Source organism: Ovis aries, chromosome 2 (genome assembly GCF_016772045.2).
Source record: "Ovis aries strain OAR_USU_Benz2616 breed Rambouillet chromosome 2, ARS-UI_Ramb_v3.0, whole genome shotgun sequence".
NCBI classification, from domain to species: domain Eukaryota; kingdom Metazoa; phylum Chordata; class Mammalia; order Artiodactyla; family Bovidae; genus Ovis; species Ovis aries.
Genome location: NC_056055.1, coordinates 33,739,158 through 33,763,344, shown reverse-complemented (window position 1 = coordinate 33,763,344; position 24,187 = coordinate 33,739,158). Strand labels below are relative to the sequence as shown.

General features: G+C 43.6%; 1 protein-coding gene and 1 long non-coding RNA gene across 4 annotated transcripts in view; one reads left to right on the top strand and one right to left on the bottom strand.

Annotated features, from left to right (window-relative positions):
* Positions 1 to 24,187, bottom strand: part of GOLM1 (golgi membrane protein 1) — a 57,163-nt gene that overhangs the window by 13,867 nt on the left and 19,109 nt on the right. For all 3 annotated transcript variants that reach the window (XM_004004099.6, XM_027964257.3, XM_015093039.4), the window contains 3 exons: positions 12,179 to 12,233; positions 8,823 to 8,925; positions 906 to 1,035 (listed from right to left, as the gene is read on the bottom strand). In XM_004004099.6, coding sequence (XP_004004148.3) covers positions 906 to 1,035; positions 8,823 to 8,925; positions 12,179 to 12,233 — 288 coding nt within the window. The remainder of the gene's footprint in view (positions 1 to 905; positions 1,036 to 8,822; positions 8,926 to 12,178; positions 12,234 to 24,187) is intronic.
* Positions 13,441 to 22,644, top strand: LOC132659155 (uncharacterized). The gene is made up of 2 exons (XR_009599155.1): positions 13,441 to 13,617; positions 19,127 to 22,644. It is a non-coding gene; the product is annotated as an uncharacterized LOC132659155 (long non-coding RNA).

The following is a 24,187-nucleotide window of genomic DNA, read 5'->3' as shown; positions in this document are numbered from 1 at the left end:
GTTCACACAAAAATGTGTGCATGGGCATTCACAGCAGCATTATTCACAGTAGCCAAAAAGTGGAAATAACCCAAATGCCCATCAACTGACAAATAAAGAAACAAAATACAGTACAGTCATACAATGGAATATTATTCAGCCATATAAAGTAAGTACTCATACATGCTACAACACGGATGAATCCTGAAGGCTATATGAAAGTAACTGATAAATGTTATTGTCCGCCATAAATAAATGTCATATATAAATGTCCAGATAAGGCAAATCTATAAGACAGAAAATAGATCACAGCTCATCTAAGCCTTCAGGAACAGGAAGTAAAAGGGGAGTGAGCTAATGGGTATAGGATTTCTTTTGGGAGTTATGAAAAGGTTCTAAAATTGACTGTGATGATGACTCCATCACAGTGTGATGATGATGACTTCCCATTTGTGAATATACTAAAACCACTGAACTGTAAATATTACATAGATGACTCTATAGTAGGTGAAATATATCTCAATAAAATGGCTACATTTAAAACAAAGATCCCCCAGAAGGCTTTGAGCAGCACTTCCATAGGCTGTGCTTACACAGGAGGCAGCCTGACAGCATGGCTCAGATCAGCTCCATCACTGACCAGGTGCGCTGACCTTGGGACAGTATTTGACCACCTCCATGGGCCTCAGCGCCCTCAAAACAGGAAAACAAAAATAACCCTCTCCCAGGGTGGCTGTGAGCTTTAAATGAAGCAATCTCCATACAGCCTGGAGCACAGCATACTCAGTCAGAGACCCTACGCCCTGGGACCAGGCTGTTGTGTCTCGGAACCAGAGCAAACTAGACAGCAGATAAAGGAACAGGATGCCTGAAGAGAAGGCAGGAAGACTTCTGGAAGATTCCTGGCAGAAAAAGCCCAGGATTACCTGCTGGCTTTGGTCCTTCTGTTCATTTAGATCACGCGAAGGTATGGCCTCATTTCCCTTCCTGGTGACTTCTTCTATTCTCTCTTCACACTGCTCCTTCACCTCTTTCATCTGACTGATGCACTGGTTCCTGTGAAGGCGGAAGAAAGCAAAAGAAAAGGACAGCTGTTCAGAGACACTATTTAAGTTTGGCCCTGCTGTGATGGTGAAATCCAGTTCCCAGACAGACACAGCTCATCTCTTTCTTGCTTCCTGCACTTCATCTGAAAAAGACACTGAGGCAGAGCAACAGTATGTTTCAGTTATTAAATGACATGAAAACTGGAGTCAACTGAAACTTCCAAAAAATATGTCATATTGTTCTAAAATAAATGAACTTAACTGGTTAAAAAAAGTCTTTTTAATATAATCTGTGGCATAATAAAAAACATGTGATCTTTGTCCCCAACTATCAGCACAGAGCTCCTGCAACCCTTGGGATTTCCTGAGTAATAGTGTCTTCTGCTATACATGAGCCCCTGCACACCATACCTGAATTTATACTAAGGAGCTGACTTACTGAGAGGAGCCTACACAGCTTCAGGATGGGGGCTGATAGCCACGGGAGCCAACTGTATAACGAGAGGGTTGGAGCTTACAGCCCCATTTTCTAGGATGGAGGGAGAGACTGGAGATTGAGTTCAATCATATGGCCATTCAACCAGTCATGCCTATGTAATAAAACCTCAGATAAGCACCCTAGATGATAAGGCTTGGCAAGCTTCCCATTTGGTGAACATCTCTGTGAACCAGTAAGGAGGCAACCCGACTGTAACAGAAGCTCCTGCCTAACCCCTACTTCCACCCTAGGCCTTACCTCATGAGTCCCTACCACTCAGTGTTTGCTAAGTTGTATCCTTTATAATAAAACTGCAACTGTAAACACAGAGCTTTCCTGAGCTCTAGCGAGTTATTGATCCTGAGGAGGTTGTGGGAAGCCCTGAATCTGTAGCTAGCCAGGCAAAAAGTGCACGTGGCCTGGGGCCACAAGAACTATAGCCAGCATCCAAAGGAGGGGCAGTCTTGCGGGACTGAGCCCCGTAACATGGGGTTTGTGCTAACTCTTGATGGTGTCAAAACTGAATTGGATTTCCGTTTGGGGAAGACAGAATAGAAGTATTTTTCACTATTCCTCCACTAAGCACAGCTAGAACTCTGGACATTATATTTTCAACAAACAGAAGAAGACTCTGAAAGATGGAGTGATGAAGGCAGACTGGTTAGGGACCTCAGGATCTAGAACAACACAGTGGTGTACCTGGAGAGTACATGGAAAGTCTGCATTTCCACCCCACTCTGACACTAACAAGGTTCCCCTCCCTCTCCCCAGACAGTGGTGTCATGTTAGTAAAGAGCCAGGCTTTCACCACCAACTGCTTAGAGGTGTCAAAGATCATTCATCATATCAAGAACCAGGAAGATCTTAAATTGAATGAAGAGAGACAACCAACAGATACCAAACCAATATACCAGAGAAGTTGAAATGATCTGACAAAGATTTTAAAGCAGTCACTTCATTAGAAATGTTTCAATGAGTAATTAAAACATGCTTGGAACAAATGAAAAATTTAAATTCCATCAAAGAAATAGAAAGTTTCAGCAAAGAAGAGAAGATATAAAGAAGAACCAAATGGAAACTTAATGCAATAATTAGAATTTTAAAACTCAGAGTAGGTAAAGAACCAATGAACTGGAAGATACAACAACAGACGTCACCTAATCTAAACACAGAGAGGAAATAGACTTAGGGAAGAAAAAGGACAAAGCTTCGTGGACCTACACGACAATTACAAAGGACCTAACATTCACATCATCAGATCTGTGTAAAAGGTCTTCTCAGCAGGTCCACATAACTAGTCACTTTCACACTGGTCCTCAAGATACTACTCTTAACTTGCTACCCTCCATGACTAAATGATACTATCTGCCCTGCCCAGGTCACTCTGAGCTTGCCAGGTTCTTTCTCTCCTAAATTATCTCATCTTCCTTCTCAGCTCCTTATTGCTTAGGATTCAATTCTAAATAGCCTCTCCTAAGAAGTCTTTTTTGGAGGGGTAACAGATAAGCACTGATGAAAATGATCTAGGTTAAAAAAACAATATTTAAAGAGACAGGCACCTTCAAAGTTAGTAAGTTAGCTTCAGGTCTGGCTAGGTGAAACAAAAAGGCCAAAAGATAGCACTTTATATTTTCCTCACATAAAAGTAGATCAGGGTTAGTATGGCAGCTTGGAGTCATTACAAATTCAGGTTTCTATTTCAGTTTTAAAATCCTAGCAGTGGTTTCTATCCCCCATGATTACCTCATGACCCAGGATGGCTACAAGTAGTCCAGCCATCTTGTTTCGTGAAGCCCAGGCAACAGGAAGGAAGGAGGAGAAAAGGCAAAGAAAAGGGATGTGAACTGACCTATCCTCAGATTCAGAAGTTTCCCTGTAAGTCCCACCCCACAATCTCCTTTCCCCACTGGCCAGAATTTAATCACCTGGCCATACCCAACTGCAAGGAGGGACTAGAAATGTAGTATTTTTCTGGTATAAAGATAAATGGATGGATAAGTACTGACCAGTCTTTGCCACTGAGAGCTTCAGAATGTTTTGAGTTACAAAACATTGATAAAATAATTGAAGAGTGTCCCAGGTTAAGAACACAGCCAATTACATACTATTATGTTAATTTACATGGATTAGAGTTGAAGACAGCAGTACAAATTTATGTTTAATTTAAATATAGATAGACACATACAGAAGTATTTACCAATATATAACACAAGTTAGTATACATATACATATATCTCTCTGCTCCATCATCTGAGAGGCCCTAGTAGCAATGATAGCCCAGTTGCAAAAAGCACACCCAGTATCCAGATCTTGGTTTCTGAAACACCATTCTCCAATGAAGAGAAGAAGGACTCCCTGGAGAAATGGTTGACTGGATGACTCTAGGACTGGGGCAAGAAATATAGCAAAATGAGTCTGAAGCATCTTTTGGTGCCAGATTATAAAAAAGTAATTTAAAAGAGGGGTGGAAAGACAAACCCACAATATCACAAATATGTCAACTGGATAAAGGAACTAACTGAAAAAATTCCCAATGGCCAAAGCTGGAAAACTTTAAGAAAAATAAATAAATTAGTATTGGATTATAACCTAAAGTATAAAATAAACGTCCACTAATCCATACTGATATCAATCATTAGACAAACAAGAAGAGTCACAGCTCCTGTGCAGGAAAATTCCAGACAACTTCATGCAGACACTCCATCCTTAGGGAAGTGGAGCATAATTTCCCGATCTTTAAGCATAGTGAATTTCTTCCAAAGATTACAGCATAAAAGGAGAAAAAACAGAGTAAATTTACAATGGAAAAAACCTGATAAACATAACCTCAATCAGATGCTCAACAGTGGTAAGTCATACGGATGCACGTACCCCTGATGTAAAGCCGTGAGAATGGCATCTCACCTCTGTGGCCTTCCCCGCAAAAATGGGTTGCCCCTGTTTCACCATGAGAAAAACATGAGATACATCCCAACTGAAGGGCATTCTACAAAATACCTATACAGCACTCCTCAAAACTATCAAGATCATAAAAAAATAAGTAAAGCCTGATGAAACATGATAAATACAGCATGATTACCACACTCTCTGCCTGGCATATAAGAAAAAACCTATAATGAGCCATGCCGTGATCTGTGTGCCTTATTATTAGTGAATCTCAGTTTTCATGTTGACATGTTAGACTCCTTTTATATTGTGTAAATCCAGGAAGTAATTATATAAGCTTGGATTAAAACCACTATGCAACTAGTTAAGTTGTACAAGACTTGTGGACTTTGCTAATTTAATAATGCCACTTGTAAAGTTAGGTTACCCCTAATTAAACAAATAAATTCTTGAAAGTTAAAAAAAAGTAAAGGCTGAGAAACTATCACAGCCAAGAGAAGCCTAGGGAAATATAACAGGTCAATGTAATGCATCCCTGGAACAGGAAGAGGGCAAAACTAGGGAAAAACTGAAGAAACACTGAGTAGAGATGGACTTCAAGATAAAAATAAGGCATATATATTGGGTAATCAATCCTGACAGGTACTTCATACTAACACAAAATATGAACAACAGGAACCTGGTGTGGGTTGTACAGGAACTTCCTGTACTGTCTCTACAATAAGACTGTAAATCTAAAGTTGTTCAAAATTTTTAAATTTATTTTTAAAAATTAAAAATTGAATTGGAGAACATCCGACTGGTGTCAGAAAGTTATTACTGGGACATATAATCTAATTCAGCCTGAACTCTCAATTAGATGTTTCAAGATATCACTTCAGCTTCCTGCCTAGAATTTATTTTATGAATATTTCAAAGTGTCAGAGCTATGAAGTAATTGAATTACCCACTTGTACAAATAAGAAAGCCAGAAATAACCAATGTAGGTGAGGGTGTGGAGAAAAGGGAACCCTTGTACCCTATTGGAGAAGGACATGGCAACCCACTCCAGTATTCTTGCCTGGAGAATCCCATGGACAAGGAGCCTGGTGGGCTACAGTCCACGGGGTCACAAAGAGTCAGATACGACTGAGTGACTAACACTAGTACCCTATTGGTGAGAATATAAATTGGTACAACCACTACGGAAAATAGTAGGGTGGTTTCTCAAAAAACTAAAAAAAGAACTACCATATGACCAATTTTACAGAAAAAAAAACAAAACCATTAATTCAAAAAGACACATGCATCCCAATGCTCACAGCAGCATTATTTACAATTGCCAAGATATGGAAGCAACCTGCTGCTGCTGCTAAGTCGCTTCAGTCGTATCCAACTCTGTGCGACTCCAGAGATGGCAGCCCACCAGGCTCCCCCATCCCCAGGATTCTCCAGGCAAGAACACTGGAATGGGTTGCCATTTCCTTCTCTAATGCATGAAAGTGAAAAGTGAAAGTGAAGTCGCTCAGTCGTGTCCGACTCCTAGCGACCCCACGGACTCCAGCCTACCAGGTTCCTCCATCCATGGGATTTGCCAGGCAAGAGTACTGGAGTGGGGTGCCATTGCCTTCTCCGATGGAAGCAACCTAAGAGTCCTAATAGATGAATAGATAAAAAGTGAGATACATATATGTGTGGGTGCACACACACAGGAATACTACTCAGTAATTTTTAAAAAAATGAAATTTTATCATCTTCAGCATATGGATGGACCTGGAGGGCATTATGCTAACTGAAATAAGTCAGAGAAAGACAAATACTGTATGATACCACTTCTATGTTGAATCTAAAAAATACAACAGGCTACTGAATATAACAAAAAGAAGCAGACTCACAGATATAAACTAGTTACCAGTGGGGAGAGGGAAAGGCAGAGGGGAAATCTAGGAGAAACACAGTGGAGAGAGAGAGGTATAAACTATTGAGTATAGATAGGTATATATCGTACAACACAGGGAATCTAGCCATTATTTTGTAATAACTATAAAAGGAAACAGTACTGGGTTATAATCCAGTTCTACAATTATAAAAATTGTGTAACTTTTTAAATTTAAAATTATTCCCAGTATAAAAATACAGAAAATACCAAAGAGAGAGATAAGAATGTGAGGGTTCCAGGAGTAGTCTTGTTATACATTTGTTTGGAGCTTCAGACAGAGAAACAAGGGAGAATGGGGTCAGAAAGCACTGTAAGACAGAATGGCTGGAAATTATTCAGAATTGATAAAAAAGAACAAAAGATCTCAACAGACTTGAAAAAATAAATATTTCCCCAAAAAAGAAACAGCAATTAAATAAATACATACACACACACATACATACAAATAAGGAAGCTAGGTGATCAGACCAACATTGACCAGGGTCACAGAGACAGAATGAGGTAAGGCTGAACCCAGAAACCAGACTGAGCAGGGCTCTCTCTATCCCCTGGCTGCCTCTCTGGAGCTGCAGGTATTTCAGAGCCAAGTGTAACTGTACTCAACCTCTAACTCTTGTAACAACCCTTTAGTTCAAAGGACTTAACTGGGTCTCAGAGTACCGCACACAGAAGGGCATCAGAACTGCAGAAAAAAAAGGGAAGACAGAGCATCTGACCTTGGACAGCAATATAGAGATCAAGGAAAGACCTGGTGAAACCTTCATGGAAATAAAATTCTCATGAACATGCAAGCCATAGGAGGTGGACACATGCACAGTAGCCTAAACAGAACAAATAAAAAGAAGTCTGTGCAAGGAAAGAACAAAATGTGTGCAATTCACTGTGATCAAACAACTTCCCAGAAGCTCAGGATGGGCAATGAGCAGGTGCACAGCCATTTCCAAACTGGTAAATCTACAAAAGGGAAATACTGTTTTCACCTGCTCTCAGCCCTTCCAAAATCAAGTACAAAGAGCCTTGCACAAGATCACGGCATCAGGTCCCATCACTTCACGGCAAACAGAAGGGGAAAACACAGAAGCAGTGTTGGGCTTCCAAAATCACTGAGGACGGTGGCTACAGCCATGAAATAAAAAAATGCTTGCTCCTCGGAAGGAAAGCTATGACAAACCTAGACAATGTACTAAAAAGATAAACATCACTTTGCCGACAAAGGTCTGTATAGTCAAAGCTATGGCCATGCATGGATGTAAGAGTCAGACCACTGAAGGAGGTTGAGCACCGAAGAACTGATGCTTTCAAATCGTGGTGCTGGAGAAGACTCTAGAGAGCTCCCTGGACTGCACAGAGAGCAAACCAGTCAGTCCTAAAGGAAAACAACCCTGAATATTCACTGGAAGTTCTGTTACTGAAGCTGAAGCTCCAATACTTTGGCCACGTAATGCGACGAGCTGACTCTAGAAAAGACCCTGATGCTAGGAAAGATTAAAGGCAAAAGGAGAAAGGAGCAGCAAAGGATGAGATGGTTGGATAGTATCACTAACTCAATGGACGTGAATTGGAGCAAACTCTGGGAGATAGCGGAGGACACAGGAGCCTAGAATGCTACAGTCCATGAGGTCACAAAGAATCAGACACAACTTAGCGAACTGAACAATAACAACACATCAAAGAACAAAGAGGGCTGGGGTCATGGGCAGCTGGTTGCCTCTGAATCCCAAATATCCTGTGTCTGGGATATATACTTTCTATGAAGGAAAAGGGAGAGAAAAATAAACAGACTACAACTTTATTCTCTACCCTCTAAATTGGGTTTTACTATCTTACTAAGGGGTTTAGCCGAACTTTTTAAATGTTTATTGTTTTGACCACAAAAGTACTCTGATATGCGTAAGTATAGAGTTTTTGTATGCTACTAAAGTCATTAGCTTAAAACAGACTGTCCTAACTATATGCTGGCGATCTAATGTACAGCATGGTGACTACAGTTAATAATAATGCATTTTATACTTGCAATTTGCTAGATCTTAAGTGTTCTCACCATACACATAGAGGATTATGGATGATTTTGAGTATCATTTCACAATGTATACGTATATCAAAATATCATGCTTTTATGTATTAAATACATGCAATGATTATTTGTCAATCCTAACTCAATAAAGTTAAAAAAAAAAAAAAAACCTCCATTCTCACTGCAAAAATTTGGAAAGTGACTTAAAAGCCTCAAGAAAACAAAATGTCCATAATGCCAATGCCAAGTGATAAATTACATGAATATTATACCAAACTCCTTAAAGTCTATGACTTTGACTTAGGTCACATCTGAGCACTTTTGGAACACATTTTTAAAGGCTTTCGATTACTGATTTAACTAGTACACCTGCACTTTACAGAGTTCTCAGTTATGTATTTTACAGTACATGGAGTTAGTCATTTCCTGCTAAGGAGAAGTGCCCTCTTGTACGATGGCTAACAGCCCCTGAGCGGCGCAACTTGACGCGGACAAACTTACAGGTCGTAGGAGAACTTCCTCTCCAGGTTGGTCTGGTTCTTCTGAAACTGGAGGACCTCCTGTTGCAGCCTGCCATAATTCTTCTGCAGGGCCTTTAACTGGTCTAAACCAAGAGGAGCACACGAAATGACTGGGGTCGCCGGCACGGCCATCCTGAGCACAGCAGACACACCAACACCCACCATGGGAACACAAGGGGCCGGGGCACCAAGAGAGCAAGGAGGGGAAAAAGGAAGCAATGAGGCCAGGGCCCCACCCCAGGAACCTCCCCACCCTGATCTGGGAAGCAGCCCAGAAGGTATGTGATCCTATAGGAGCCAGGACCCTGATTCCTTCCCACACGTTTCTCCTAAATGTCCTTTTGACCTCCAACCCTTACAATGCATCAGGAGGTCCTACTGCCTGTTTCCCTCCTAGACATCATACACCCTGAACTGCTCACAATGCTGCTCTCAGCAGCTCCATATCCTTCAGTCTGGAAAATCGATTTTGACATCTGGTCAGCAGCCTCTCCTACGTAATCCCTCCACCCCCCATCCTCAGCCACAGGCTACCTGCCAGTATCCTCCTGTTATTTGCTCACAGCCCAGTTATTCTCTGAGGCCCCCTGTGCACTCAGTCTCCCGACCCTCCTGTTTGGGAAACAACAGCTTTCTTTGAGGAAATCCATCAGCCCCATGGCTGCAGCCCTGGCTCGTAAAAGCTCTGCAGAAAAAGCAGCAGCTCACTGACCAACAACCAAGCTGGGGGCAGAAGGAAAAAGTGCCACAAAGGTGACACCAGAATGGGCTGAGGGCAGCGACGAGGGCCTGGGACACAGCCCTGGACAGACACCTGAGCTTCCCCAAGGTCTGTCACCACAGCTCTAGACCTGCAAGGCTCTTGGGGCAGTGCGGAGAGGGGAGACACGTGTGCTGGCGGGAGTGGTTTAAAATTTTTAAAAAGTGAAAGACACCCTGAACTCCTGATACACACTGCAACATGGATCCACCTCAAAAGCGTTTATTTATACGACATGCGTGAAAAGACAAAACTATGGGGGAGTAGAGAATGTTTCACTGGGTGCCTGAGGCTGAACTGAGGGTGGTGGGGAGGAATTCCTGGAGTGGGACATGAGCTGCGTCTTGACTTTATGTCAAAATACACTGAAAGGTACACTACAAAGGGTGAACTTTATTGTGTATAAATTATACTTCAATAAACTTAACCTAAAAAAAAATTTTGGTAGCAAACCAAACCCAGGATGAGGGAATACTTACTCAGCAATAAAAAAGGAATGGACTATTTACTGCAGCCCCAACAGCATGGATGAATTTCAAGATAATTATGCTGAGTGAAAGGTTCACAAAAAAAGGTGTATGCCATCTGATATATACAAAATCATAAAAATTACAGACTAATCTAGAGGGACAGAAAGCAGATCAGACAGGGCCTCAGGAGGACTATCAAGGGGCACAAAGAAGCTTCTTGGGGTGATAGACATGTTCACTGTGTTGATACTGTGGTGGTTTCCTGAAGAGCCACTCATGTCAAAACTGGTGGGACTGCACTTTAAACATGTGCAGGGGACTTCCCTGGTGGTCCAGCGGTTAAGAATCCACCTTCCAATGCAGGGGACGCAGGTTCGATCTCTAGTCGAGGAACTAAGATACCAGATGCCACGAGGCAACTAAGTCCATGTGCCATAACTGAAGAAACCTTGCAGGCTATAACAAAGACCCAGTGCAGCCAGAATAATTAAATATGTGTAGTTTATTTTATGTAAATCACACCTGATTAAAGCTGTTTAAAATGCTAAGTGTAAGAAAGGCTGCAGGCTGTATGCCATACTTGAGGACAGACCATCAGGTCATCACCTCTGAGAAACCCTGGCAGTCAACTAACCCATTTAACTTAGTGTAACTCTGCATTTCCCCTATTAATATTCTTAGAAGCTGGTTTGGAATTAGAATTCTAGACCAGCACTGCTGTAAAGGACTATAATATAAGCCACACAAATCATTTAAAATTCCCTAGAACCACATTTTTAAAAAGCAAATAAAACCAGGTGAAATTAATTTTAATAATATATTTCATTAAACCCAACAGATCCAAAATATGATCATGGCAACATAGAATTAATGTAAAAAGAATAAAACATTTTATACTCTTTTTTTAGTACTATGTCTTTGAAACCTATGTGTATTTTACAGTTATAGCACATCTCAATTCAGATGTTAAAGAGGAATTGGGACTTCTTGATCTGAATTTAGATTTCATAATATATACAGTTAAAATAATACTGGTATAAGTGAGTTGTCCCAAAGATACTTAAGCTTCCCAATAGCTGAGACAAGTATCAGTTTTAATTTTAAATTGCAGAAAAGTAAAAACTAAAACTCCAGTTCTTCTGTCCCATGAGCCACATCACAAATGTTTACTGCCCAAACGAGTCCCACATAGTGGGTCTCAGGGCTACTATTCTGAAGCCCAGTTCCAGATTGACCTTCCCATCTTAGAAGTGGAAACTGAGGCTGAAGGCAGAGTTTCCTAACTAGGGGCACAGGCGAGACCAGGGTCAGGTCAAGGATGACAGGACCCAGTGCTCCCTTCACCAGGTAGGAAGGTTGCAGTGGACCCTCTGGCCCCTCTGGCCATACCACACAGAGGGGCTCATCCCATCTCCACCTTCTCCCCTGCTGTGGAAGGGCCCAAAGAAGAACAAACTGGCTGCCAAACTGAGTGAGAGCAGCAGAGATATGCAATTAAATTGGGCTGTATCACTTTTATATAAATTTCATGAAGAAAATCTGAATTCAGGATGACCCAATGAAAAGAGAGCATACGTATATCATATATACATAATATGTATATATATAAAACAGATGACACATGTATCATATATATATTTCTTAATGTATCAAAAATAAGAATCTGAAATCTTCTCATAACAGCTTGCAATGTATTCAGTAACACTGTAAAAAGGTAAAGAGATACAGTTGGCAAAAAGAATAAAGAACAAAGATTACTCAATTGCTCCAACACTACCCATCATTGGGGCTTCCCTGGCGGCTCAGTCGGTGAAGAATGTGCCTGTGATGGAGGAGAGCTGGGTTCAATCCCTAGGTCAGCAAAATCCCCTAGAGAAGGGAATGGCTACCCACTCCAGTATTCTTGCCTGTAGAATCCCATGGACACAGGGGCCTGGCAGGCTACAGTCCACGGCGTTGCAAAGAGTTAGACATGATTAAGCAACTAACACTTTCACTTTCTACCCATCATCATATTTCAATAAGAGACCCCAGAATAGGATGGAGGAAAGGTGGGTTCTTCCTAACAAACCTGACATCTGCTGTAAAGTGGGGAGTGGAACTCACCTTGCAAGGTTCTGATGAGCCTCTCGCCTGTGGTGATGTTATTCACTAAAACGGCCTGCAAAGAAGATAAACACAAAATGAAACACTGACAACTGACAACTTAGAAGAGCCCTGACGAGACGTGACTGTGGGAGAAAGGCTGGGGGGTAGCCCCTGCCCCACCCCCCTAGTATGAACCTGGATGCCTGGGGAGGAGCAGTATCGGTGTCCCAGCACCAGCCTGCAGCCCAGGCAAGGGCGGGCGGCTCCTCTGGCTGTCTCCACTCCATGCCCGCAGAAACAGCAACCCCACAGTAACTGTGGTCTTCCTCTGGGGGAATCCAGGTCCAGTCCGTCTCAACCAGAAGTTAAAACTGGCTGGGGCAGGGTGTTTGGCAACCGCTCCACCTGCCTGATAGTCAAAGCTGTGGTTTTTCCAGTGGTCATGTATGGATGCGAGAGTTGGACCATAAAGGAGGCTAAGTGGTGAGGAACTGACGCTTTTGAACTGTGGTGTTGGAGAAGACTCTTGACAGTCCCTGGACTGCAAGGACATGAAACCAGTCAATCCTAAGGGAAATCAACCCTGAATACTCATTGGAAGGACTGATGCCTGAAGCTTCAATACTTTGGCCACCTGATATGAAGAGCCAACTCACTGGAAAAGACTCTGATGCTGGGAAAGACTGAAGGCAAAAGGAGAAGAAGGCAGCAGAGGATGAGATAGCATCACTAACTCAAAGGACATGAACTGAGCCAACCCCAGGAGACAGTGAAGGACAGGCAGGCCCGTGCTACAGTCCATGAGACTGCAAAGAATCGGACACGACTGAGCAACTGAGCCACCACCACCACCCGTGAAGCCTCCTGATCCTTTCTAACTTCCAGCATTCCTCCTTCCATCCAGACTGCAAGCTCAGGGCACGGAGGGGGTCACCCCCAGCTAGCTACATAACGTTGGGAATGCCCACAACAGAGGACAAAGAAGCAATGGAGGCCTCAGGAAAACAATGAAAAACACAAAAAAGTAAGAAACGTGAGTGTGGGGCTCAGTGTAACCGGCAGCCTGTACATTGGCACAGAGTCACCACCAGGTGCCAGGTGGCCCCAGGGTGTGCCTCACCCGCAGCCCTGTGACCCTCACACAGCTGTGTGAGGAGGCAAAACACAATCCCACTGAGGGGGACAGGAAACTGAGGCACACGTGGCTTTAGAGACTCGATGTCACGTGGTCTTCTCAACAGCAAACAGGCAGAGCCCAAGTCCTAGCCTGGCAGGCCTGCCCCAGAGATGAAGCTCCTCCTCACTGCCTGCCTGCCAAACCGGGATCTGACCCCAGCAGGACTGCAATCCAGCGACAAACGGGGATCCGAACCCCAGCAGGACAGTGACCTAGTGACTGCACCCGGTGCTGTACCCTCAAGGAGAGGCGACATCAAACACCAGTCTGCATCACACAGGTGAGTGACGTTCTGTACACAGAGCTAAGTACTGGGCCACAGCATGCAAGTTTCTTACTGTGTCATAATCAACAAAGTTTGTCGACTGGCTGTTCTGCCCCATTCCTGGGTAAAGGAGGACAACGATGCCCTCCCAGCCCCGTTCTGTGCTTCCATTTCCTGTTGGATCTCTCTGTCCAGCCCTCAGTCTTTCTTTGTCCTGGACTGGGCTTTCTAGAGGAAGGTGTTTATGAATACAGGGATACACACCTAGAAACAAAATCTGGCCAAACGACTCTGGTGTTTATTTCAGGAGGTCTGGCACAACAGGAAACAAGTCACAGTGATACCATCTGTACAATTAATCTCTCAGGGAGGGGATATCACAACCATAGCCCATGACCTTCCATGTGGGCCAGCTCATAGCTCCTGCTACTCTCAGAGGCTTGCACATGTTCTATTAAAATGGCAAAAGATGGCCCCAAGACCCAGCAGTCCCACTTCAGGATATATACTCGGAAGAACACAAAGCAGGATCTTGAAGAGATATCTGCATCCATATTCACAGCAACACCACTCACAAGTCACGAACTGAAGCAACGTAGGATCCCTCAGTGGATAAATGGATAACAGAAATGCAACATATACAAACAATGGAACAGTACACAGCCTTTAAAAAGAAAGACTGTCACATGCTACAACATGCATGAACCTTTGAGGACACGCTAAGCCCGTGACTAAGTACAGACACTGTGGAGAACAGCATGGAAATTTCTTTAGAAACTAGAAACAGAAATACCGTACCACCTAGCAATCCCATTCATGGGCATTTAGCTGGAGAAAACTATACTTCAAAAAGATACATGCACTCCATTACACACTGCAGCACTATCTACCTTACCAGGACATGGAAGCAACCTAAATGTCTATCAACAGAGGAATGGATAAAAAGGCTGTGATACATGTACACAATGTAATATCACTCAGCAAGAAAAGAGAACAAAGTAATGCCATTTGCAGCAATCTGGATGGACCTAGAGACTGATATTGAGTGAAGTAAATCAGACAAAGAAAGACAAATATCATACGATATGGCTTATACGTAGAATCTAAAAAAAGAGGTGCTGTTTTTCAGTGGCTGAGTCATGCCTGACTCCTTGTGACCCAATGGACAGCAGCACACCAGGACCTCCTTCTCCCAGTTCTTCACTATCGCCCAGAGTTTGCTCAGATTCATGTCCATCACGTCAGTGACGCTATCCAACCATTTCATTCTCGGCCACCCCTTTTCCATTTGCCTTCAATCTTTCTGAGCATCAGGGTCTTTTCCAATGAGTCAGCTCTTCACATCAGGTGGCCAAAAGCATGGGGAGGGATAAACTGGGAGACTGGGACTGACATATACACACTACTATATATAAAACAGATAATAAGAACCTGCGCTACAGCCTAGGAACTCCACTCAATACTCTGTAATGGCTTATGTGGAAAAAAATCTTTAAAAAAAGAGTGGATATATGTGTATGTATAACTGATTCACGTTACTGTACACCTAAAACTAACACAATATCATAATTGTTAAAAAAAATTTTTAAGAAAAAAACAAAAATGTGGCACATACATACAATGGAATAGTAAACTACACAGCCTTTAAAAAGAATGTTACATGTCATAATTTAGGTGAACCTTGAGGACATCATGCTAAGCTAATCAAAAAAGGGCAAGCACTGTATGATTCTATCTATATGCACAGTGTCTAAAGCAGACAAAATCATCAAAACATAAAGCAGAAAGGTGGCTGCCAAGGGCAAGGGGTGGGGAAGGTTGGACAGACTAGTGTTTAATGGGCATAGACTCTTAGCACTGCAAGATGAAAAAGTTCCAAATATTTCCTGCACAACAATGTGAATATATTTAACACAGCTGAACTGCACCCTTAAATCTCTACCTTGCATAGGTAACAAACCACCTTCCCTCTGAATATCAGTGATGAAAGAGGACAGAGAAAGAAAAGGGGCACTTAAATGATTATATACTGATAATCTCAAAAGCCAACCTCCTGGGCAAATCATTTCTACAGCAATTACGGCAATCTGACTTGTCCCTTCTCCACTCATTACCCTTCAGTTCAGTTCAGTCGCTCAGTCGTGTCCGACTCTTTGCGACCCCATGAATTGCCACATACTAGGCCTCCCTGTCCATCACCAACTCCCAGAGTTCACCCAAAATTCATGTCCATCGAGTCAGTGATGCCATCCAGCCATCTCATCTTCTGTTGTCCCTTTCTTCTCCTGCCCTCAATCCCTCCCAGCATCAGGGTCTTTTCCAATGAGTCAACTCTTCGCATAAGGTGGCCAAACTATTGGAGTTTCAGCTTTAGCATCAGTCCTTCCAATGAATACCCAGGACTGATCTCCTTTAGGATGGACTGGTTGGATCTCCTTGCAGTCCAAGGTACTCTCAAGAGTCTTCTCCAACACCACAGTTCAAAAGCATCAATTCTTTGGCGCTCAGCTTTCTTCACAGTCCAACTCTCACATCCATACATGACCACTGGAAAAACCATAGCCTTGACTAGACAGACCTTTGCTGGCAAAGTAATGTCTCTGCTTTTTAATATGTTATCTAGGTTAGTCATAGCTTTCCTTCCAAGGAGTAAGCGTCTTTTAATTTCATGGCTGCAGTCACCATCTGCAGTGATTTTAGAGCCCCCCAAAATAAAGTCTTACACTGTTTCCACTGTTTCCCATCTATTTCCCATGAAGTGATGGGACCAGATGCCATGATCTTCATTTTCTGAATGTTGAGCTTTAAGCCAACTTTGTCACTCTCCTCTTTCACTTTCATCAAGAGGCTTTTTAGCTCCTCTTCACTTTCTGTCATAAGGGTGGTGTCATCTGCATATCTGAGGTGATTGATATTTCTCCCGGCAATCTTGATTCCAGCTGTGCTTCTTCCAGCCCAGCATTTCTCATGATGTACTCTGCATAGAAGTTAAATAAGCAGGGTGACAATATACAGCCTTGACGTACTCCTTTTCCTATTTGGAACCAGTCTGTTGTTCCATGTCCAGTTCTAACTGTTGCTTCCTGACCTGCATAGAGGTTTCTCAAGAGGCAGGTCAGGTGGTCTGGTATGCCCATCTCTTTCAGAATTTTCCACAGTTTATTGTGATCCACACAGTCAAAGGCTTTGGCATAGTCAATAAAGCAGAAATAGATGTTTTTCTGGAACTCGCTTGCTTTTTCCATGATCCAGCGGGTGTTGGCAATTCGATCTCTGGTTCCTCTGCCTTTTCTAAAACCAGCTTGAACATCTGGAAGTTCATGGTTCACGTATTGCTGAAGTTCCATCCAAAAAAAAAAGTCCTTATTAGAGTTTGCAACTGCCTGAGGGTTTAGGAATTGCTGCAACTTGATATATCTCAAGATATTTCTGTCTCCCGTGTGACTTTATTCTTCCAAAGAAAATATATTTTAGTTATCTCCCCCAACCTACTTCCTGATACATGGAAAAACAGTCTCCATTTAAGTCAATGAGAAAAGGATCATAAAGCTCCACTGAGAGCTTTATGTATGCAGTTTTATATTTACTGAAGATCTTGTTGAATAATTTTCAGGAAAACTATGAAAATGCTTTTAGTTTTATGAGGGGTTCAAAATAAAGGGAAAAAAATCACCAGCACTAAACAAAATTATGTTTAAATTAATTACATATTGCACCCTAAACAGCCCAGATGATTTTCGCATTTTGGTAAAGAGTGACTTTAGGGGAGCTGGACTTCCCGGTCTGTGTGACCTGTTTCTTGAGAATTCTTAGCAGCAGACAAGGAGGCAGTAAGTGCCACCAAAATTCAATTAGACACTAGCTCAGAAGGCCTTGGAATGAATCGCCCATAAATGAACGTATCATAGCTATTCTATTCCAGAAACAAGTATAATTGATCAACCTATTTCTCCATTAGATTCCTAAGAAAATAACCTCAACATTCCATAGTAAATTTTCAAAGCAATAAATCTACAACAGCTTACCACGTTCTGAAAACGTGAAACACACAGACAAGGATGGTGACAAGTTAAAGAATCAAACAGAAGGAAAATAACAAGCATTGACAAGGATGTGGAGAAACTGGAAACCTCCCAGCCAGTTGATAAGAGTGTAAAATGGTGAAGTCGCTGCAGAAAACAATTTGGCAGCTCCTCAAAAAGCTAAACAGGGGCTTCCCCAGTGGCTCAGCGGTAAAGAACCCACCTGCAATGCAGGAGACTTGGCAAGAGATGCGAGTATGATCTCTGGGTTGGAAAGATCCCCTGAAGAAGGGAATGGCTACCCGCTCCAGTATTCTTGCCTGGAGAATCCCATGGACAGAGGAGCCTGGTGGGCTTCAGTCCATGGGGTCACAAAGAGTCAGACATGACTGAGCACAGCACACAGCTGCAACTAGAGATAAGCCTGCACAACAATGAAGATACGGCACAGACAAAAATAAATAAATAAAATTAGGGGAGAAAAAAGCTAAATAGTTATTATACAACCCAGAAATTCTACTCCTAGGTATATGACCCATGGAGTCTGTCCATGGAATTCTCCAGGCAAGAATACTATAGTGGGTTGCCATTCCCTTCTCCAGCGGATCTTCCTGACTGGGGGATTGAACCTGGGTCTCCTGCATTGCAGGCAGATTCTTTACCACCATCTGAGCTACCAGGGAAGCCCAGGTATACACCCAAGAGAACTGAAAAGACATGTCTACACAAAAATTGTCCACAAATGTTCACAGCAGAATTGTTCTTAACAGCCAAAAAAGTGGCAACAACCCAAATGTCCAAGTGATGAATTAATAAATAAAAGTGGTCTATCCATATAATAGAATATTGTTCACTCATAAAAAGAAATGAAGGAACTTCCCTGGTGGGCCAGTGGCTAAAGACGTGCACTCTCAATGCAGGGGGCCTGGGTTCACTGCCTGGTCAGGGCACTGGATCCCACACGCCGCAAGTAAAGATCCTGCAAGACACAACTACGACCCGGCGCAGCCAAGTAAATAAACAAAGAGGTAGTTTTAAAAGAAAGAAAGAAGTACTGACACGCTATAAAATGTTATATGCCCAGAATAGGCACACCCATAGAGGAAAAGGTAAATGAGCGGTTACTGGGGAGCTGGAAAGAGGAGGGAGGAAGGGCTGGGGAGTAACAGTCCACAGGCCCACATTCCTGCTTGGAGTGATGAAAACGTTCTACAATTAGAGAGTTTGCACAACACTAGTATGCTTGCACAACACCGTGCGTATACTAAAAACCACTGACCTGTACACGTTAAAATGATTAAAAGGTGTATGCTTTATGTTATGTGAATCTATCCCATTTAAAAGAAATAGATGAAATTGAATATTAACATTTAATCTAAATATAGACAAAATGTCATTTCAAAATGTAATCAACATAACAGTATTAATGAGATATTTTACTTTTTTTCTTTTACTCTAACACATTTTTACACTTAAAGTGCATCTCACTTGGGTCTTCTCAGTTCTCAGCAGCCACCTGTCCATGGAGACAGCACAGTCCCTGAGCAGCAAGAGGGGAGGAGAGAGCAACAGCATCAGGTAAGTGCCAGTTGAAGTAAAGTCGCTCAGTCGTGTCCGACTCTTTGCGACCCCATGGACTGTAGCCTATCAGGCTCCTCCGTCCATGGGATCTTCCAGGCAAGAGTGCTGGAGTGGATTGCCATTTCCTTCTCCAGGGGATCTTCCCGACCCAGGACTCGAACCTGGGTCTCCCACATTGCAGGCAGACACTTTACCGTCTGAGTTATTTATTTACAGCATCTTGATAGGATTACACCCTCACACCAGCACCATTCACCACCACAACAGACAACTGCCGCCCAGACACTTCAAGCTTATGGTGCCTGTGGGCCAAATGCTGGTCCTCTGAACACGCATGTTCTCAGAGAAACCACGACACAAGCAGCGAGGTGACATGTCCAGTCCAAAACCCTACAGCTGACGTAAGCCACTGCTGTGATTTAAGGTATCATGTGCAGAGATGTGAACACTGGCTGAATATCTGATACTAAGAAATTATTGGGAGTTTTGGTTAGGGTAGTTACGAGAAAGAGATGATCGCACATTTTAGAGATACACATTGAAACAAGAATGATTCAAACAGCATGAGGTACAGTCACTGAATCTTGATGTTGGACACTGACAACCCATTAGATTACTCTCTCTACTTTTTCATGTTTAAACTTTCTATGATTAGTCTACACACACACTAAGATTAATCACTAAGTTGTGTCCAGCTCTTTGGGACCCCGTGGACTGTTGCAGGTCAGGCTTCCCTGTTCTTCATTATTTCCCATATTTGCTCAAACTCATGTCTACTGAGTCAGTGATACTATCTAACCATCTCATCCTCTGCCGCCCCCTTCTCCTGCCTACAATCTTTCCTAGCATCAGGGTCTTTTCCAATGAGTCTGTTCTTCTCATCAGGTGGCCAAAGTACTGGAATTTCAGCTTCAGCATCAGCCCTTCTTGTGGCACTGCCAATAACTAAAACTGAAAAGCAAAGTTAAGAACAAATCCTTTTTCAAACTTTTTAAGTACAAGGCTGGTTTTAGTGGAAAAGAAAGATGAGTTAGATGATGGTGAGATGAAATTAACTTTTTTTTTTTTTTTTTGGCCACGCCTCACAGCTTGCAGAATCTCAGTTCTCTGACCAGGGACTGAACCCAGGCCATCACAGTGAAAGCTCCTAGTCCTAACTACTGGACCATCAGAGAATCCTGGAACTTTCATTTTCTGAGTGGAATCTAGAGAGGTTCAAGACCTTTTAACGGTATAGATACTTCCTGTTTGTTACTTCTTACCTGTGGCCCTCTGTATCCAAGGGTGCCACACCTGCAGTTGGTTGAACCCTGGACGTGAGGGTAGCTGCGTGCAGCCACTCGACACATAGAGCCTGAGCACTGAGGAGGCTGCATCCACAGGGCGTGTGGGAACCAAACCCCCGTGGACCCCCAGGGACAAACCAAATTTCACTCCCCCAACTGAGCTGTCTCATCATGATATATACAGCTCCGCCAACAATTCATCAGCTATCATAAGGGTTTCTGAGGCACTTAAAGGGATAAAAGAGAAGAACAAGAAAGAAATAAGTAGAGAGATTGAGAGCAATAGAAAGAAAATGGGGGAGGGTGGTAATTTTTTTGAAGAAAATAAAAAGATGTGCAAGGAGATGGAAGGTTCTGTGGATTCTGGTTTCAGGTATGCTACAAATCTGCTCTATCTGTGGCCGCCTCACGTAACTTCTCCTGGCCCCAGCTTCCACAGCTGGAACCTACCAGAAGGACCTGTGACACTTCATGGGGGCACACCATGCACACATGAAGGTGGGGCAACTCTTTACTTTACAGGGTCTCCACATGGCAGCATGTTCAGCAGCCCTGCTCCCCCCGCCCCTCCCCAAACTGGCAGCACCCTCACCCCTGCAGTGTGCTTTCCCCAACCAAAAAGAGCCCTGCCCCCTACATTTCCCAATGGCCCAGGGTAGAGGCCAGAGGGTTCACGAGTGAAGCCATTCTTCTCTGCAGAAAAAATCCTCCACAGCCAGGCCTATATGAAAAGGGAGTGACTCAGCCTACCCGGACCCCACCTCTCCACCACAAGCCTCTGCCGAAAACCACAGCCCAGAGAGGCTAAATGACAGCAGGCAGGAAGCAAGCACCAGCAGGAGGATGCACTTCCCCATGAGTGAGGCATGAAGAGAAGCTGCCCAGAGAAACTGCTGACTAACTAAGGGAGAAAGATACTCATCCTCAGCTCACGCACATCCAGAGGAGGCAGAGCCACTGAAAAGCAGGCTGTCTTCCCGCCCAGGGACCACTGAAGGACCCCAGGTCTCAGCACACCCAATCCACCTGCGCAACGTGGGGTCTGCACACCGCTGCCCTGGCTCCCCCATCAGTGGGGAGAAGGCCAGGCAGGGCCCCCGAAAAAAGACATGAGGGAGACAGGGAGAGGTGTGCAGGGGCAGGTGGGCAGCAGAAGGCGGCTGAGTCCAGACCACAGGGAGGAGCTGAGAGACAGATGGGCACAAGCGTTGAAGTCAAGACCTACTCTTGGGAGTTTAAGAGACCCAGGACACTACACAGTAGGAGAACTTGGGTTATTCAAGGTCCTAAATGGTTTAAGGGCACATGAGTAAGAGATAAGTGAGTGTACATGTGTGCAAGTGGGAGAAGTGGTATAAGAACGTGAGTGTGCTGAGTGAAATAAGCCAGACACCAAGGCACAAACACTGTGAGATCCTGCTGAGTGGGCGCTGTGAGCAGTTGAGTCCACAGATACAGAAGGCAGGACCACAGACGCCACACCGGGCGGGGGGACACAGAGGCCCAGCTTCACACGGACAGAACTTCCAGTGGGAAGATGAGAAAGCTCTGGAGTGGGCTGGTGGTGACAGTCGCATAATGATGTGAATGTACTTGATGCCAATGAACTGCACACTGAAAAATCATTAAAATGATTGTTTTTATATTAAGTACATGGCAACCCACTCCAGTGTCTTTCCTGGGAAATCCCATGGACAGAGGAGCCTGGCAGGCTGCAGCTCACAGGGGTCCAAAGAGTTGGACAAGACTGAGCAATGAACACTTTCACTTTTTCTTTCAAAGCAGGACAAATGGCGAGACTTCTTGACATTTGTTGCCTCCTTTTCAAGAGACAGAATCTTCCATAGGAAGCAACTCATAAGAAACCATCGCTGCTATGATTGAAGGGAGAAGCCCTCTCCTCAGGTCCAAACACCACAAAGGAATAGGAGGCACACGGCCTGGGGCTCTCAACCACCCAACGAAAACCTCTACTATGCATCACTTACATCTGTACAAAGAAAACAGTATTTCACTGGGTGCTTGTGTGAGGATTACCTGTACCCAGACAAATGTGGTGGTTTAAAAACAACCCCTCAAGCTCCCGACATTGCCCCCCAGAATGAAGTCTAACTTCTACCCCTTCCGCCTGGTCTGGCCTTAGTGACTTGCTCCTAACGAATGTACAGGAAGTGACCCTGCACACTTCTGAGGCCTGGCCAGTGAAAGGTGTAGGGGGTTGATTAGCGTAACCCCGAAGTTATGTCCACCCAGAACATGGCAATGAACCTGTTAACAACCTCATTTAGAATCAGGGTCTGAACAGATGTAAGTTAATTGTAATAATGTCGGGGGGAGCAGGGGCAGTGGGTGGGGGGTGGGCCCCAAATCAGAATGACTAAAGAGAAGAGGTGAAGAGACACAGACACAGAGGGAAGAGGCAGAGACTGGAGTAGCGTGTCTGCAGGTCAAGAGATGCCAAAATCTGCCAGCAAACACAAGAAGCTACGAGTGCCAAGGCTCCATAGAGCCTTCGAGGGAGCATGGCCCTGCTGACACCCTGATTTTGGACCTGGAGCCTCCAGGACAATGAAGGAATAAATTTTCATTTTAAGGCATCCAGTTCATGGTATTTGTCTTGGCAGCTCTGGGAAACTCCTGCAAAAGATTATAGCTTCCTCCCCTTCATTGTTGGGATCCTCACCCTGGGAGCCCAGCCTCCATGCTTCAAGGAAGTCCCCAGCCACGTGGAAAGTCATGTGTAGGTGCCGTGACCTCACAAGACCCCTCTGAAGTCTCAGTTCCCTGACCGCGACCCACAAGTTAAGGAATGTTCAGGCGACTCCACCCCAAGCCTTCAAAGCACCCCGGATGTGGAGTGTGGAGTAGAACAAGCTGTTCCCTCTAGGCCCTCCCAAAGTGCAGGTCGTGAACAAAATAAATGTCTGTCATGGTTTTAAACCACTGTGTCTGGGGGCAATTTGTTATCCAACAATAAGTAACAGAACAACACATATACATATAATCATGTTCACCTGACTCAAAAACAGATCTTCAAAACATGGTCCCTTATGCCAATCAGATGTCAAGCATTCTACAAAGGTCCCTTCAGCAAATATTTATGAAGAATCCTCTTTTCTAGAAGTACACCCCTGCCTTCCTTCCTAGGGGAAGGTCACCTCAACATCCCTAAGATAACAAGGCAGAGTAAGCCAAGAGTTCCTGCACCCCTTTAAACTGTGTGCAAAAACTAGGAGTGTTCAAACACATTCACCGTTTAAAGAGGCCACCTTATCTACAATTTTCATGGCACATTACATTAATAAAAGTTTGAACACAATCATAATTTATAAATGTTGCAAATAGATGGGGAAACAGTGGAAATGGTGACAAACTTTATTTGGGGGGGCTTCAAAATCATTGCAGATGGTGACTGCAGCCAAGAAATAAAAAGATACTCCTTGGAAGAAAAGTTATGACCAACCTAGACAGCATGTTAAAAAGCAGAGACATTATTTTGCCAACAAAGGTCCATCTAGTCAAGGCTGTGGTTTTCCAGTAGTCATATATGGATGTGAGAGCTGGACTATAAAGAAGGCTGAGTGCCAAAGAATCGATGCTTTTGAACTGTGATGTTGGAGAAGACTCTTGAGATCCCCTAGGACTGTAAGGAAATCCAACCAGTCCATCCTAAAGGAAATCAGTTTTGAATATTCA